The sequence below is a fragment of the Trachymyrmex septentrionalis genome, unplaced genomic scaffold (assembly GCF_001594115.1).
Source record: "Trachymyrmex septentrionalis isolate Tsep2-gDNA-1 unplaced genomic scaffold, Tsep1.0 scaffold9, whole genome shotgun sequence".
In the NCBI taxonomy this organism is placed as follows: domain Eukaryota; kingdom Metazoa; phylum Arthropoda; class Insecta; order Hymenoptera; family Formicidae; genus Trachymyrmex; species Trachymyrmex septentrionalis.
In genome coordinates this window covers 4,841,915-4,859,414 of record NW_017306091.1, presented here as the reverse complement: position 1 = coordinate 4,859,414, position 17,500 = coordinate 4,841,915, and the positions used below count along the sequence as shown (strand labels likewise).

The following is a 17,500-nucleotide window of genomic DNA, read 5'->3' as shown; positions in this document are numbered from 1 at the left end:
CATCAGATTATCTATCACAATGTCATTAAGACATTATTCATATCATTCGCGCGGTGCCTACAACAATTAGCGTTTAGCGGCTGCGAGGAAGCTATGGATAATGATGAAACATCGGTTTCGCAATTGATTGGATCACCTTCTGGTTATAAAAACAAAACCAATAAGCATCAAGGACCAGTAAGCAATAAATTCGATTTAGCGCTTACAGCATAACAATCCTTTTGCTTTCACATACCCAATACTTAAAATATCTGTAAATTTCTTATCAGACGTGGGAGCAATGTCTCTTAATCTCATTAAGTAATATACGATACACGTTAAATATCGTTTTACCAAGAATCGGAGATGCCCTGAAAGCGCAAGGCTATCCAGAATTATCCATCGCTATCGGATGGAACTCTGATTGGACACAATTGGAGACGCTGGACAGTGCTGTTCTGGATGCATATCTAGAGCGCCGTTGCGATCCACTTGTCGGTACGATAGAGCCTAGTATGTATTTAGGCGGTTTAGAATGGGACTTTGATACGGAACCGACTCATTTGAAACCATATGCCCAAGAAATATTGGCGAATCTAATCGCGGTACATGCAGAGGTAATAGATGTTGGTGGTGCGGCAAACTCTCTCGGAGGATAACATTTAATCGTTTTATTATATCTCTAATATCATCTTCCCGCAGGTACGCAGAGTTGCACCAGCTCTATTACAGCGGATCCTATCTCATATAATAGAGACTATAGCAGAGGAACTCGCGCGACTCATGTCATGCGTTACGCAATTTCGTCCGGCTGGCATTATTCAAGCTCGAACAGATATTATACTCTTGAGAAACGCTCTGCAAGCCTACAGCACAAGTAGAGCGAGGTAAAAATTAGATATCGAAAATAGAGTATCACCTTGAAAATTGTATGTTAAAACCTATTAGCATTTCTAAGTCGATCTTTCTTTTTTTCTCTTTTATTAAGCAGAAGCTTTTTCGAGGAAGCTCTGGACGCGATACCTCAGCCAGTAAATAAGGAAGATCACATGAGAGTAGAAGCCCTTTTGTCAAAAGTCGCAACGTGTATGCGACTGCAATTGTCGTGTCTTACCAGTGAGGTAACGGAAAATATTCGTTATTTAACGGCGGATCCTGAACGCGTTACCACTGTGTAATTTATAACGACCAAAGTACGTAATGTGATTACGGGACAACATTATATTTATTAATATTAAATTATTAAAAGTTCTATTATTGTATTTATGTTGCACATATTAGATATGGTACATTATACAATGGAATTCGCGAATTCTTACGACTTTTATTTGATTGTAATGCGGCAATTGTAAAATAAATAGACTTTAATTCTATGTAATCAGTTTTATTTTCTGATTTTTATATTTTTTGTGAAAATTGATCAGTTTCAAAAAATATTTCTCACACATGATCGAATGATATCCATATAAATCCACATAAAATCAAATTAGAATAATTAGGCTTTTTTAATCAGTTGTAACGTTCCGTCTCCCGATAATAATGCAGTGTCACCTGAAATAGAAGAACGCACATAAAAATTGTCACTTGAAATAAAAGAACGTACATAAAAACAATTAACAAAAAGAAGTTAATAAAAAGAAAATCTCAATGTTATAGATCGTTTTTATACAGCGTGACATAAGAAACTTTACCCGTTTTAAAAACTTGGGTTGCGCCTTTTGCACCAACGATGCAAGGAAGACCGTACTCTCTTGCCACAACGGCGCCATGACTTATTAAACCACCCAATTCTGTTACGATTCCAGCTAATAACGGAAAATATGGACTCCAACCGATATCGGTGCAGTATGTAATCAAAATATCTCCATGCTGTATAATTTTTGCTTCGGATAGATCGGTTATCACACACGCTCTGCCTAATACAGAATCGCCGCAAACTGAAGTACCCTCAATCTTTGTACATCCTTCGTAGGACGAAGTATCGAAGGTCGGCTGTGACAAAAAGTATATATGCAATATAAATCTTAGGGATACGATAGAAATACATATATTAAAAAATATAAAAATATATAAATGATTTTTCTAGATATTGTAATAATAGGCTGTATTCCAAAATTCACTACCAGCACTGAAAATCTACAGTCTATGTCACATGTACTATACATTTTCAGCACTGACAGTAAATTTTGGAACATAACAAGTAATTCGGCTTGACTCGACTTGGCTCTCTAACATTTACGACAAACCTCTATTGGCACGGGCATGCCAGTACTGAATTCCGGATATTCAAATTTTGCTACTTTCTGATAAATCTTTCTTCTACGTAGCGCTCTGAAAGATAGACATGGCAAATTATGATAATATATACACAGAGGATAAAGAATGATGCACTGAATAATATGTAATAAAAAAAATAGTGTAAAATCAACTCACTTGCGTAAGAGTAATTGATTATGCTTATTCAACAGTTGCCCGATCTCTTGATGCGTCAGGAAAAATATGAGCTGTTCATCGGGTATGTAACTTTCTTTAACCATCAAAACACCAAGTCGTCTATAAGCTAATCTCAATATATGCACAGCAGATACACATACGTTTTTTGTCATTTCTCTGAGCGTGACAGCTTTTCGACACCAGGGTATTATCACCCGCAGAACGTACTTGGTAAACAATGATATGGGTGTCTTCAAAGATGTTATGGTTTCTTCCACGCTAAGCGTTCTACTCACGTAATTCTCTTCAATGGACATTGCTAGTACCTAATAGCAGAATAATGAGAACATATATACATACGTATACACATACACTCGCGCGCGCACACGCACGCACCTTAGTTTTGAGCATCCTTACTACACACATTCGATCATTCGTGTTCTGGATTAATTTTCATCACTTTTACAAATATATAAAAATTATTAAACGATTTTTGCATATATTTTGACATCTTTAGAAAGTATTTGTGTGTGTGGTTATATATTCATGATGAATGGCTATAAATTGAAAATATATTTACATTTTAAACACATTTTATTATTATTATTGTGTTAAAAAACTTATAATTTATTAGGAAAATGTTCTTTTTCGTAACATTATAGGCAACATAATATATAAATATTACTGACAACATTTAGCACAAGGGTACCAAAAATCGTGTTTATTAAGGACTAATAATATTAATATGTTGTTTTAGAGTTAATTTTTTTTTTATAATTCGAAATATTCCTACAATACAACCGAGAATTAGTTGAAAATAAAAAAAAATTAAAATTTTTTAATTACAAAAAATGTGCACACGTTGAGTCATTTGTGACCTAGAGGTGAACTTCGGAGTTATGCCAGTTAAAGGACGCACGAATTGAGGCCGGCAACACACAAAGAACTTACTCTTTAGATGCCAAACTTTTCTTAGGAATAGAAAAGACACCGGTATTTGACCAGGTGCTCTTGATACTTCAAAGAAAAGAAATATGCAGGACAAGAATGATCCAAAGATGTGTATTAAGGGATATACGTGTATGAACATACGTTGTCACTACTTCATTCAAAATGTTTTCAACTTTCACTCTTTTTATAAATAATTTGAATTATCGTACCTGAATCGTATTGATGATATTATCAGGTTTAAGCACCCAAGGTTCTGTGAAGAGATCCATTTCCTGAACACCTCTGTGACCATGCATTTTGAAAAAAAGTTGTAATTTTTCCGCAGCCGGTGGGCAATTCAACTCTAACCAGGTCATAACTTTCGCGGTCTCGAGCTTACTAAATTCATCCGCTTTGCCGCTCCTTCTTATGCATGCCGCTATTTTGTCGAGGGCTATCGGCACTTCGGTACTGATAACATTAGTGCACGAACTCAGCACAAGAGCAATGTCCGCAAGATGATCGGACGTAAAGTTATCACTTCCGTTTGTTAAAATTGACATCGCGATCGTCTGGTAAAATACGCTCACTAGGGACGCCAGATTATGACCCTTTCCCATCTGAAAGTGTTTTAATGGCGGGCATTAATTAGGACGTAATTGTTTAAAAGTGACGTTTTAAGGTTGAATTTAATAAATAAAGATGTTCATTTGAATATTTATTCATTGTGCTATAACTTACCAGATAGATTTCCTCATATTTCTCGTTTAAGGTATTGTATAAATCATGAGGTGTATCAAATTCGTTAGCGTCCAGAGTGTAGTTGTTAAATATGTTGATCGTTTTTTTCACTGACGCATTATTTCTGTAAGCTGTTATGATTGTCTCGAGTAGTGTATAAAAATTCCGCCATATGCTTGCAATACCGTATTTCTTTATTGCTGCTATGTGTACTTCAGGTGTCGTAACTTCACGTCCGCATATGGCTAAATCTATTATTTTGTTCGTCATTGTCAATTCCTTATTAACATCTTGTAAAGTTGACTAAAAGAAAAGGCAGAAGGAGAGATAATTTATTAATTAGAGATTATTTCAGAGAGATTGAATTAATTATATTATATTAGAGTAATTTTCTATGAGATGTAAACACGACAGATGCAAAAATCCAAGTACTTACATCCAAGTAATTCATTGCGCATCTCATACCGACCATATGAAGATAACAACAGTCAAACTTGTTGAATTTTGCGCAAAGCGATAGATTCAAAACTTTTATAACCGTGGAGATTGACAGAGGACTTATGGGATGTGGAAGCACTTCCCCGATATTGGCGAAGGTCATAAGATCGACGTCGCAAGGTACGCCTGAGTCTAACTCGTGCATTATCTCGAAATCTGTCCATGCATTAATGGTTGTGATAGGCCGTGCTTGTAACATATAAATCTGCTCGTCGACAATCGCCCATTCCACATCTCGAGCTGACCCAAAAAGTGATTCCAAGTGCAATCCTATTTTAGCTAATCGCAGAGCGGATGTATTGGATATCGAGATCTTTTTAATCTCCTGTTCACTTAGAGCGCTCGTAATTACGCCATTATCGTCATCAAGTAAGATCTTATGCTTCTTATTTCCTAACACTGAGGAATCTATAGTTAGAGTGTTATCCCACTTTCTATGAATCATAAAGGTATCAGGCTCGACCTTCCCTGACACTACCGTCTATAAAAAAAAATCACATTAGGGCGATTTATATTATTTGTATTATGTAACAAGTATCACGAATTGGTGCAATAATTATCACAAATATTAATCTGAAATATAATTAATAATAAATATCAATCAATTTTATATAAGTGGGTATCACACGTTCAAATACATATTTTTTGTAACAGTATTTCTAATATTAATTGAGTATAACCTCTCCTAAGCCATAATTGGCTGTAATAACAATGCTAGACGGATCTCCAGTTGTCGGATGTCTAGTAAACATGACACCAGCCGCTTCCGCGTCGACCATTCTTTGAACGCAAACGCCCATAGAAGCTCTTATCGGTAATCCGTTTTGTCGCCTAAATTGAAAGAAACATCATGTAAAAATTCAAGGCAATGTTAACGAGGCAACATTATAGAGAAGAATAAATTACCTGTACTCGACGCTTTGATACGAGAACAGGCTTGCCCAGCACTTGGCAACGCATTTAATAATGTCACTCGCATTCTTCACACCTAAATATGTCGAGTTTTGACCAGCAGCTGAAGTCTCTTCGCTATCTTCTCCAATTGCGCTGGATCTTACAGCATAACGCCAAATACCTTTTTCATTTACAAATGATTCTAATTCCTCCAAACCCTGTAATATCATTTTTGCAATTTCTTTTTCAACAGGAGTACTCTGAATAATGATTACCGCCCTGAAAAAAACAGAAAACAGACTTAGTTGCAGTCTCGCATACATTTTACGCGAAATGTTAGACGTACTTTTGACAGCAACTTTCGAGGTCCTCTTTTTTTTTGCAACAACTATCTACTATATCATTGATTAAGTTTTGCAATTGTTTATGATGTTGCAATTGTCGTTCCAAAGCAAAACTCGTTACGCAAAAGCCTGAAGGTACTGCAAACTACAGACAGAAAAATTAATTTTACAAATAAAAAATTTTTTGATGAGCAACAATTATCCCAAGTACACACATCATCGGTATCGATAGATGTCAAAATTGCAAGAGAATATCCTTTCCCTCCTACGACACTTTCATTTTGGCATTGTGTATCATCAAAACGTAGAATGTATTTATTTTTTTGCGCAAATGTGTCGGGCCGTGTTATACGTTGAATTTTCGCGATCGAAGTTTGTATTTGACTCGGTCCAGTGTATGGGCAGCACGTAATCATCAGTCCAACACCTAGTGCATTTTAAAAATAGATTCTCAATATAATACTATATTACTATAATATTATATTTGTAGATAAAAGGACTTTCAATTTTTTTCTTCTGCTATGAATTATTATAGATATACCTGTATTGCCGTTTAATTGTACACGCAAATTCTGAATTGTACAAGCCCATGGCTGGTCATTGTAATAAGTTATCGCGTTGCCCACCAAGTTGTTGATTACGGAGCTATATAGTTTTCCAGCTGCTGAAAAATGAAAAATAATGGCACGTAATGTTAACACAGAGTCATGCCGCAATATCTACATCTTGCATGATGCAATGTGTGATGTTTGTATCAACAATGATACATCAAAATAAAAACCTTTAAATGCAATCTTGTAGTTTGTGGGAAATGCATCTTCTTTCTCAAAGTCGCTTAATTCCAGATCGGTCCTATCAATATTGATTATCATCCCTCCGGCTTCCTGGAGGTGTCCAAACTGCATGCTGCAATTAATTTCGCAAATGATTAACATATTTTCCATTGTTTTAAAGTTAGTATATATAATTAAAAAATATTAATCATTGCTTGTATAAAATTTTCTATGTGATATAATCGTAATATTTCAACAAGGAGACGAAAACAATGATAATACAATAGAATAAAATAAGGATATGTAAAATTAGTTGACTGATTTCTTCATATAGGAAATTTTATATCACACTATTTTATCATAATGTTGTAATATGTATTTATTTGTCTTACTGTGAAAAGCTATGTTTGGTATTGCTCACACCAAGATAATACATAGCTCCATATTGTGTCACACCAACAATTGTGATAGTTTTATGAAATTGACAAGATTCATGTTTGCCCCAACGTCGCTGGCAAAGTCCTCGTAAATAAAATTCACTTATATTTGAATTTTTAAACGTTATCTGTCCGCTAATGGATCCCCATAGATCGAAACCGGTGTCATCTATTAATTGCCTATCAACAGAAAAGGAAGCTGAAACCTATGTTACACTGAAATAAGAGAAAACATGAACATCAAATATATTAATGTTGTTAAGTTTTACATTTTGTGCATCCAATCAGAATGTTTCCACGGTTCACGTACTAAAGCATCCGCGTGCAAATGAATACTCCAGTCATCTGGCCATTCTAACGATCGGGGTTTGCTAATAAATCTGAAAAACGTATTTGTAAAATAAGATGTTCGATTACGCTTCTTAATATTTTTTAGTATCTAACAAATTTATTTATCCTACACTCACATAAAATTTAGACGAATATGTTCCACGTTGTCATTATTGGATGTATTTCCTCGGCATTGGTTTCGGAGGAAACCATTGTATGTAATTCTCCAACGTTGTCGTGGTTCTAAGGATTCAATCTTTAGACCAGATGCTGACCATTTTTGATTTATATCTCCTACTGCAATGATTGTATCAGGACAATCTGTGTATTTAAAACGAGTGTATCATTAGAATGTTATATTTACCAGTTATATGATATTTTTGTATCAAATGATTTTTACCGGGCAACACGTAGACTCGGCCATCCGACAAGGTCACTTGCAAGATCAATTCTGTTTTGTGATATACTCTGTGAGTCATTTTGACAAATAACGAATTACCTTTTTGATCAGCACCATAGAAAAATACACTGTCGCAACTCTATGTCATACAAATGAGTTAAGAAATTAATTTTGCATACAATTAATCTACCGCGAATATTACATACTACTTACATTCTCGTTCATAATAATTTTTGAATTATCCGAGCACGGTTCCAAGATGTTCTTTATAATTAATTTTACGTCGTTCTTGAGTTTACTTTTTCTTATTCCCTTCTTCATCCAGATGTACGCAAAAGCCCAGCAACGCTTTAGGGGCAACATTATATCTACAAAAATATAATAATTTTTGAATTATCCGAGCATGGTTCCAAGATCTTTTTTATATTTAATGTTACATCGTTCAGTTTACATTTTCTTGTTCCGTCCTTCATCCTGATGTACACAAAAGTGCACTTGTGGACAAACATAGCTACAAAAATATTTTAAAGCAAACTTTAATCGATTGTTGCTGCATTATCTCAAAAATAATAAAGTCATAGCTTAGTATTATCCTGACTTGACACATAAAGAAAAATAGAGTTATGTAACTTATTTGTTGGATCGTCTTACCTAAACTCCGGGAATGTAAGACTTGGTTTAACAATGATAGGACAATTAACCATGACTGGAAAATTAACTGGAGGATACAAATCCACATAAAAAAACTAATCAGCACTACGTACATAATGCGTATTGTTATTTATCTTATAACGTGGCACAGATATTGCAGTTTGCAATAATTTCCGCTTACGCTGTAAAAAATATATACACATATTCATAAGTATATTTACACACACAAACGCGCGCGAGCGCACACGCCCACACACACGTACACACGTGCACGCACGCACGCACGCACGCACGTGCATGCATGCGCGCAGAACGCACACGTATGGACGCGCGCGCGTACGTACATGCATGTGAATACCAAAGTAGACTTCTCGGTCTGTTTCTCTCCTATTATATATCAGTAGGTATCGAACGACTGACGTGTTATCACGTTAGAATCGATTCAAATAATTCAAGGTTCCCCGTTATCGGGCAACACAGTCACAGTATTTTCTCACGTAACAAATATAATCATACCTGAGTAGAAGTAATCTGATGATACTGCTAAATGAGTGTCCGAAGAAGGAATGTGCTGTTCTTTTTCCTGATGTGTTCAATGTTGTTATGCAATTTTCTTCTACGAGTCCTTTGTCACGTTGGTCATTGAACGCATCGCGCCGAGAACATTATAGTTAATATCATCACATTGATTATATATTGTTTGCAAGATCCGATAGATTCGTCAGGAATCATTTATAAAAGAAAGACAAAAATTGACAAATTGTAATAATGCACTTTAGGTGATAATAAAAGAAATTTATAAAATATACTTTTTTATAACAATTGTGTGCGTATATTGATTAAATTTTTACATTATTGATATAAATACTGTTTGTCAGCATGTAACACTTCAACATGATATTACGAAAGTTTTAAGTTCTAGATAATGAAGACAAGCAATAACAGTAAACAATAGAAATTATTAATTTGTTTTTTTATGCACGTTGTTGCTGAAATCAACATGTTCTTCTGTAATTGTATCAGTATCCACACGTGATTTATCCACTGGATATAACCTGTGGATAAACGTTTTATTTTTATATTCTAAAACAATGATCGATACACACGTGATAGTCGCAATGAACGTTCCAATCCAAGTGGCAATGCTAGGCAAAGTAACCGAAGAACAGTAACAAATTCTGGAAAAACTTTTATACCCCCTTCCAATACTTACAAAATCCCTTCCAACAATGAAAAATTGACAATAGCATTCCACATTTCGGAAAACCGTCCCTTTTGCCTTTTCATTTCTTTTACCTGATCATAAAAGCTGATTATAAAATACGAAAACTCTCAATGTCATTGTTGGAAGGAATGTAAAAGTATTGAAAAGGATAAAGGTTTTCCCAGGAAACGGAAATACATATTTTGTACCTGATGTTAATCAGGTACAAAGGAAGAACCTTCCTTCATTGTTCAAGAAAAAACCGTTTGAGTGAGGTGTCTTTAGCGAATCTGTTCACAAGTTTTAAATATATATTTGCAGTTGAACGTAAATTTATAAAAATTGAAATTAATTGTTTATGAGGCAGATCAGCTCGGTCGAAAAGGACATACGCGGGAATCAATGATCAAAACATTTTCTCCATTCTGTTGCGATCTATTCTATCTCTCTCTCTCTCTCTCCCCTCTCCTCTCTCTCTCTCTCTCTCTCTCTATCATTCAACATGAGTTGGAACGTTCAGTGGTACTCGGTATGAATTCCGAGTTGAACGAAAGGAAACTCTTACCATCTTTGATATAGATAAATCAAAAAGACGGCGTCATCTCTAAAGCATGCTATTTTGTGAGCTGTTGGCATCGTTATAATGAAAGCAAATACGTCATCGATGAATGTGTTAAATGCTTTGTACATGAATGCTTTCCACGGTAGATGCGCCACGGATTTCAACTTATAATTAACGAATAATTGCGGCAACATAAAAAGAAATCCAAATGCGTAAACTCCATTCACTAAAGAATTTATGCTCCAAGAATACCAACTGTAACTCAAAACAATTTAATTAACGACTCATCTAGGGCATATAAAATATTTCATACATACATTTTTATCGTTTTAGATAAAAGTGGTCGTTTACCTTTTATGTGGTTGATAAAGTAACGAGTAGATTGCTCCAACGATAACTAATGGATATAATAAGTAATTCAGATAACGCATACTTTCAGCATCAAATTCCCTAGTTTTCACTTCTGCTGCATCAATGCTATCGGGTTTAAATCGTATTCTTGGGAAAATACTACCGCTGCTAATTAATTCCACTCTCGATATCTTTTTCAATTTCCATAGCTATTAAATAAATTAACATATACACACGTGTGTGCGCGCGCACAAACATAAACGCATACGCACGCACGCACACGCACACACAGAGAATCTCTAGATAAATGTCGTTTGAAATAACTACTGACTAAATAGTAGGAGAAAAAAGTGTAAAATATACTTTCTTTCCTATATGTAAAATTTAATAATGTAAAGAAAATTTCATTTTCTAATCTTTTTAAGATTATATCTAAGTTATCTTGTGTGTTTTTTACATAGAACACTATATATCAGTACCAATATACCACAAAAGCACAGAAAAAGATAATTTCTTCGAAATTATTTTTAAACAATTTAAAAAGTCAACAAGAACGGTACAAAAATAAACATATTCTGACATAAAATATCTCGTAAATAATTAATTTCTTCATAACTGTACACGTTAATAAAGAGAATAAAGACTAGTACAAAAAAAATACATAGTTGCTTTTTAAAAAAAAATTATGCAGTTTGTAATATGCAATTACATATCTTATTTGACAAGAAGCTATGTGTTCTCTTTGCATCGAGTGATTCATCAAAAGTATCAAGATACAGTTATCAAAAAATTAGTAATACGAGATATTTTGTATTTCGTATACACATATATATGTAACAGTACAGGATAATTAACATATGTTAATTTAAATATGTTAATTTCTGTTACTGTTCCTATGACTTTTGAATTATTTCAAGATTAGTTTAACGAAACTATTTAATTTATCTTTTTCTGCGCTTTCATAATATTGAAATAAAAATATCGTTTTTTTTAGATATAAAATTAACTATGATATAACCTGAAAAATTCAGGAAATAATTTTTTTCCATTATCAGATTTTTATATAAAAAAATAATAAAGAAAATGCATATCTATGCTTTCTTCATATCTTGTACAGTTCAATAGCTATGTCAAACGACTTATCTAGACATATCTTTTGTGCGCGCGCGCGCGTGTGTGTGTGTGTGTGTGTGTGCACATGCAACTTAATACAGTTAAGATAAATAATATTAAATCTCATAAGAAAGACGTACACATGAGAATACAATCTATAAAAAATAAATGCCTTAAATTTAGCTGATCTTAAGTACTTATATAATTCTGTGTGAACTTATATACTATGTAGGATAATTTTTTAACTACGTGTGTCGAAATGCAAACTCTACTAAACCATCACAGTAATATCACGAGTTAAATGGACTAACAATTTAATAATTTGGTGTTCTTTATGAATTAAAACGATCTTAATAATGCTGAACGACATATTAAAATCTGTAAATAATTAATTCTTATTGAGAAAAATATTACCTCGGTCGAGAATCAAACCTGGATCTCTAACATTTCATACGAGCGTTCTAAGCGTTTGCGATTCAAGATCGAAAAATTATTTCGGCTCACAGTTTAAAGGACTACATATGCAGTATATAAATTCATACAGAATTATAGCATATTATATTATATAAGCACTTATGATCGAGCTAGACCGTTTAAGGCATTTATTTCCTACAGAGTTAAGATATTGGATGCATCCAATACTATGACTGCTCACTGAGCGTTATACATAGTACTGAATGCACCCATTTGAAAACTATATTCCATATTACACCAACTAATAATGACGATATAAATTACACATGAATACTCGTAACATACATCATGTTACGACAACACACACACACACACACACACACACACACACACACACACACACACACATATATATATATGAATGTACACCTATATGTATATACGCACCTCAATAACAGTGCTAATTCCAGTAGGAATGAGAATAAGTAAGGAAGAACCTTCGTCGCAAAGATAAAAGAAAATCACAGTTTGACTGAATGCTCGCCATATCACAGTCCATTTGCTGAGGCCTATGAGATTACTCTTCTTCCGCCAAAAGCTAACGTCATTTTTAATAGCAAGGAAATCAAACAACAACTGTAAATGAAAGATTGGTGCTCTCTTTTATCTTACGTTTTTTCAATTTTCATGATGCATGTAATATTTATTACTGTACTCACGTGTACAGCTGCAATGAAGAAGGTACCACCTAGTAGGTAAATATTAGTATCTGCAAAGATGCCCTTTACCTCATCGACATCTTTGTCGGAAAAGCCGAGATTCTTGAGATTCTCCATAGTTGCTTGCACGTGCAGCACTAATCTTAACTTTCCTAGAGATACAGGTGAATATTCTACTGCAACATTCATCGTATTATTTTGTGAAGTAATCCGCTGAAGATCCCGATGCCGTGTTCTTAAGAAATCACAGTTCACTATCGGCAAAAATGTCTGTTTGCCAATTATTCTGCAATAAATAAGCAAAATAATGTGTTTTTAGCAATTAGGTTATTTGTGTCACATACGTGTGTTGTGTTACACAAATAGAATAAAAATTTATATACTTTATATGGTTTATGAGCTCGGCAGGTATGCCATATATAGGAAGTGTAACGTTATCTGTCATTATTGTAAATGTCACACGACTTTTCATGTGTGAGACTGGACGTATAACAATTTGGTTATTAGCTTTCTCCACTCTGTGGTCACCTAATAACTTGAATGCCTCTGCTTCAGGTACTATATATTGTGTCATTTTAATCGCAGTGTACGAAGTAAATATATCCTATAAAGATATAATTAAAGTGGTATAAAACAAATAGAATGTTGGAGAGTCCAAACGAACAAGTGTTTATATATGTACATATATCACAATATTACATAATATTACACAATATCACATTACTTTTTGCAAGTCGACAAATGTCCTTTCCTGTTTTATAAAGGGAGGCACTAAAAATATATGTAAAAACAATGTTCCATTCCGCCGTGTCTCATGTGGTACAGTCAGTATCACTGGACTGTAAGAAAGAAAGTACATTCATTAGATTTATAAGAGGAGAAAAGTTTCCCTCAAAGATTTTTCATTTTCATACAAGACAATGCTCTTGTCTTGGATTTATGTAAATCGATTCTTTCCCTCTAAAAAAAAAAACCAAGAAGGCACAATGACATATTTACATGGCACTCTTAATCGGATTTAATAACATCTGCAGTTATAAAACTGGCCAATCAAGAACAGTTATGGTTGGCCAATTTCATAATTATGAATGTTATTAAACCTGATTAAACGTGCTGTGTAAATGTAATCAATAACACGTACAAAAAGGATATATTCATAGGAACGCCCAAAAAGAGACTAATGGAGCACTTATACTGACCATAAACTGTTAATTTGTACTACAATTTAACATAATTTCAATGTTTTCGTTCATAATGAAGTACGCATATAACTTATGTCATAATCATAAAGTTATTCAAATTTGTATTCCTTACATATACGGTCCTAAAGATATATTGTTAATTCAAATTTAAATTTTACAGCAAATGGCAACATGTAAATCTATGTAAATCATTGCGTTGAACTTACTGATTACAGCACAAGTTGACAGTTTACAGTATGAACTCTCCCTTAATTAACATTAACGGTCTGATTAAGAATGGGTTCCACTTAATATTCGCAACACTCACGGCCATCATTTCATCCTTATCGTTTTCAAACAATATTAAACAAGGATGAAATGATGATCGCGAACATTGTAAACGTTAAGTGGAATACGTCCTAAATGATGCTCACGGGGATACTCACATGATTTGCATTTGATTATAATCAAAGTTTTGTGCAGAATATACGAGATCGGCATCTTTGTTGATGGGATTTCTTTTAATGGAGCTGTACATGTACAAATCCAGCTGCGGTCGTTCGCGTAGGTACGATTCAAGGCACGGCTTGCCATCCTCGCAAGTCGGCGATACGAACAACAGAGATAGCGTGTATATCGAGTAGACGATATATGCCAAAAATATCTCGGAAAGAATAACGCTGAGCGAAGGCCACTGCATTTCAGCTAATTTCGATGTGAATACCTTGAGAGGTATCTGTGTGTATTACAAAAGATAGATGCATACATTACAACATTACATTTGATTCTTACATGCTTTGATTCTCATTCGAGTAATAAGTGAACAAGATATACATATATGTTTATACGTGTCCAACTATAGTCCGACTAACCCGGATTAAGTCTGGCAAGCCCAGCTATGACTATCACTGAATGCTTTCCATTTGGTGATACAAGTTGACACAAACATCTTTCTTGACATTCAGAGAATAACAAAGTATTTGTATAATTTATATTGTCAAATGGAAAGCATCCTTTTATTCCTCTTTGAATGTCAAAAAAGATAGAATAATGTTTGTATAGGTTCCTATCACTAAATGGACAGCATCCACTAGGTATTCACCACTCAGCCATTCCACCAGCGATCTTCGTGGTCTTTGTGTGCCTCGAATGCAGAGTGCTTCTTCTTCTTCTTCTTCTTTTCTTCTTATTCTTTTTCTTCTCAATAACTCAATTCTCTGTTTGGCTTTCCGACTCACTACGAAAGGTCACAGTATCATGCGATAAATTTATGTATATCCCATGGTGAAAAGATTACATGATGTACTTGATTTGCGAGCGCCTCTTTCTAATTCGCTCTTCTCGCTTCTTCTTCTTCTTCTTCTTCTATAACTCTCTGCTTAGATTTCCGACCCAATATAAAAGGTCATCGTACCATATGAAAAATTGGATCCAAAGATCCTGTGATAGCTGTAATGGCCTCCTTACTTAGGGCGTTGAGACCTTGGGCTCGCATTGACGCATTGGGCTTGGACCGGTGTAACTTCCGCCGCTAAATCGCAATTGCGAATGTACTTCCATTTAGTTCTAAGAGATCGCGTCACATGTACAGTGCAGTGCATTAATTTGCTGGGTCATAGTAGCGGCCCGACTTATCGAAAATAAGAAAATGCAGTACTAAAAAGTTGATAAAAAATTCTGAAAAATTCTTAAAGTTCTGTGAGAATAAAATAAATGATTTTTATCTCGTGCAATTTTTTTCTGTAAAGTTGACAGTAAAAAATAAATGTCGATAAGTCGGGCCGCTGTCACAGTATAACGTGCCGCTACTATGACCCAGCGAATTAATGCACTGCAGTATATATCATTTTTGAGCTAGCACACAGAGAGAAACCTGAGAGAGAACATGACGGATGACTGAATCGTGCGTGACATGTAACACGATTATATGAACTTTACATTTAAGACTTAAGATGTCATAAATCAGTCTGGACTGTATTAGCATCTTAGGGCATTATTTAAGAGATAGTTTTAAAATAAAAACGGACTATGAATATTCGCCCCATACTTAGCGTTTCACAGTTGGCAACCTTAGTCTCTTATCGACATTCGTAAGGTCTGTTTTCTGTGGCTGAACTAATGTACACTTTTTGAACTTGAAATGAGATAGGTATGTTCGATATTTGTTGAAAGTAAGAGAAGGTGCTAGTACAGTCTAGCGCAGGAACAGAAAACAAACCAATAGACAGAGACGACGGAGATTCAGAGAGAGATGCTTACACACACTATAGTATCCCTTCCACCATGCTTCTATCTGTATCGTGTGGTGCGTTGTGTCGTGACGCATCGTGATATCTTCAGCAATCGTCAGCTTTACTTAATGTCAAATGTGTTTTTATTATTTCATTGCACTAAAGCATACTGCTTTCGCCAAATTTTAAATATATACTTCTCTTAAAATATGAATAAAGAGTGTACATATACTAACATGTACGTATGTATGTATGTACATACAGCTACAAGTCTCAATCCAATCCTTCGCCTTGCTCTTTAATTTGACACTTATCTGGAATGTCTGACGTCGTCGACGATAACAAAACGGTTATCAACAAAATGCCAATTTGAAAAGTTTTGTTTTGGTATCTTTAACGATATAGGAGATTTATTGACAAAATAAAAGTATATATTGGAATTTCCATTATACGATTCAAGGAAAGATTCGTGACATAAGAAGAGAGAAATAACGATAATTTCTGAAGAACATCAGATTCAAGATACGTATGTAAGTACAATAACGAAACTACCTGATAATAATTATATATATGTAAAATTATTAAATACAATAAGGCTGGCGACACTATACATTCAAGCAAACTTGTCAAGGATGCTTATGCAAATTGCACGAACGTATGGTGTCTTGCGATAACTATGCAGTTCTGTCATCTACATGTTCCAATAAATTTCCACAGGTATATGTGCTTGTATGTACAAGCATTTAATATATGCTTTTATATTTGACTTGGCCAATTTTATTTATAGTATAGCAGTTTTTGGTATGCACTAATCTCCAATTAATGCAAGAGATCAAATGTGTTATTAGTTATTATGATAAAATGCAAAATAATTAAGGTCTGTTTGCGTTGCATGAAATCCTTCAAAATTTTTACATTTAAAATGAAATAAATATACATTTGGATGTTGAAAAAAGAGAAGGCAAAGAGATGCTGAGTGCAAAAAGTAAGTACAAGCAATGCACAAACAGATGGCATTCTGATTAGATTATAAATGTGCTACACATACTCTGATTTCATGTACATATGTACAAATTTTATACATAGGCATATCGAATAAATTTTTATATTTGCTCAAGTTGTTTGTGCAAGCCAAACTAACTGCAGTTTTCTGATACACATATTTCAAATGTATGTATAAGCAGCTTATGCAAACATGACAAGTTTCCTTGGCCACGTGTGACCAGCCAAATGAATGAATGTAAAATCATAAATACTAAAGAGAGAAAGTTGGTGTGTGTGTGTGTGTGTGTGTGTGTGTGTGTGTGTGTGTGTG

General features: G+C 34.3%; 4 protein-coding genes across 6 annotated transcripts in view; 2 read left to right on the top strand and 2 right to left on the bottom strand.

Moving 5' to 3' along the window:
• LOC108755873 (exocyst complex component 2) overlaps positions 1–1,319 on the top strand; it is a 4,320-nt gene extending 3,001 nt beyond the window's left edge. Inside the window, exons 8-11 of the mRNA XM_018499255.1 lie at positions 1–177; positions 270–596; positions 682–866; positions 971–1,319. The exon at positions 1–177 is cut by the window's left edge and continues 102 nt beyond it. Coding sequence (XP_018354757.1) covers positions 1–177; positions 270–596; positions 682–866; positions 971–1,157 — 876 coding nt within the window. The 3' untranslated portion in view covers positions 1,158–1,319. The remainder of the gene's footprint in view (positions 178–269; positions 597–681; positions 867–970) is intronic.
• Positions 1,320–1,427: 108 nt separating this feature from the next.
• LOC108755791 (prodigiosin synthesizing transferase PigC-like) lies at positions 1,428–9,369 on the bottom strand. 3 transcript variants are annotated; one of them, XM_018499042.1, is made up of 22 exons: positions 9,220–9,369; positions 8,927–9,035; positions 8,411–8,592; positions 8,211–8,270; positions 7,973–8,127; positions 7,760–7,898; positions 7,497–7,680; positions 7,299–7,409; positions 6,985–7,209; positions 6,601–6,725; positions 6,361–6,483; positions 6,035–6,246; positions 5,822–5,964; positions 5,488–5,754; positions 5,262–5,412; positions 4,520–5,062; positions 4,084–4,386; positions 3,573–3,962; positions 2,413–2,738; positions 2,226–2,310; positions 1,671–1,971; positions 1,429–1,530 (listed from the first exon to the last, which is right to left on the bottom strand). In XM_018499042.1, the coding sequence occupies exons 3-22, from the start codon at positions 8,523–8,525 to the stop codon at positions 1,475–1,477; spliced, it is 4,014 nt and encodes a 1,337-aa protein (XP_018354544.1). In that variant the 5' UTR covers positions 8,526–8,592; positions 8,927–9,035; positions 9,220–9,369; the 3' UTR covers positions 1,429–1,474. The 3 variants fall into 3 exon arrangements, with proteins under 3 accessions (XP_018354545.1, XP_018354544.1, XP_018354543.1); XM_018499043.1 differs by lacking the exon at positions 9,220–9,369 and having other exon boundaries at positions 1,428–1,530; positions 6,361–6,480; positions 8,927–9,161; XM_018499041.1 differs by lacking the exon at positions 9,220–9,369 and having other exon boundaries at positions 8,927–9,161.
• An 806-nt stretch (positions 9,370–10,175) lies between these two features.
• On the bottom strand, positions 10,176–15,483 carry LOC108755796 (cleft lip and palate transmembrane protein 1-like protein). Its single transcript, XM_018499062.1, has 7 exons — positions 14,401–15,483; positions 13,498–13,612; positions 13,157–13,377; positions 12,774–13,059; positions 12,502–12,690; positions 10,528–10,736; positions 10,176–10,431 (listed from the first exon to the last, which is right to left on the bottom strand). Exons 1-7 carry the CDS (start codon positions 14,652–14,654, stop codon positions 10,176–10,178), a joined length of 1,530 nt encoding a protein of 509 aa, XP_018354564.1. The 5' UTR covers positions 14,655–15,483.
• Positions 15,484–16,253: 770 nt separating this feature from the next.
• Positions 16,254–17,500, top strand: part of LOC108755790 (tectonin beta-propeller repeat-containing protein) — a 9,697-nt gene continuing 8,450 nt past the window's right edge. The window contains exon 1 of the mRNA XM_018499038.1: positions 16,254–16,715. The gene's annotated coding sequence lies outside the window, so the exon portion shown is untranslated. The remainder of the gene's footprint in view (positions 16,716–17,500) is intronic.

Excerpts from the sequence above, each read along its gene's own strand:
- LOC108755791 (XM_018499042.1), bottom strand. The coding sequence starts at position 8,525 with ATGTACGTAGTGCTGATTAGTTTTTTTATGTGGATTTGTATCCTCCAG. Across the intron at positions 7,410-7,496 it reads CATATTCGTCTAAATTTTAT|ATTTATTAGCAAACCCCGAT; the intron begins GTGAGTGTAGGA and ends TACGTTTTTCAG. Across the intron at positions 5,755-5,821 it reads CTCGAAAGTTGCTGTCAAAA|GGCGGTAATCATTATTCAGA; the intron begins GTACGTCTAACA and ends TGTTTTTTTCAG.
- LOC108755796 (XM_018499062.1), bottom strand. The coding sequence starts at position 14,654 with ATGCAGTGGCCTTCGCTCAGCGTTATTCTTTCCGAGATATTTTTGGCA. Across the intron at positions 12,691-12,773 it reads TCTTCATTGCAGCTGTACAC|TTGTTGTTTGATTTCCTTGC; the intron begins GTGAGTACAGTA and ends TTTCATTTACAG. Across the intron at positions 10,432-10,527 it reads CTTTATCAACCACATAAAAG|TTGGTATTCTTGGAGCATAA; the intron begins GTAAACGACCAC and ends TTTGAGTTACAG.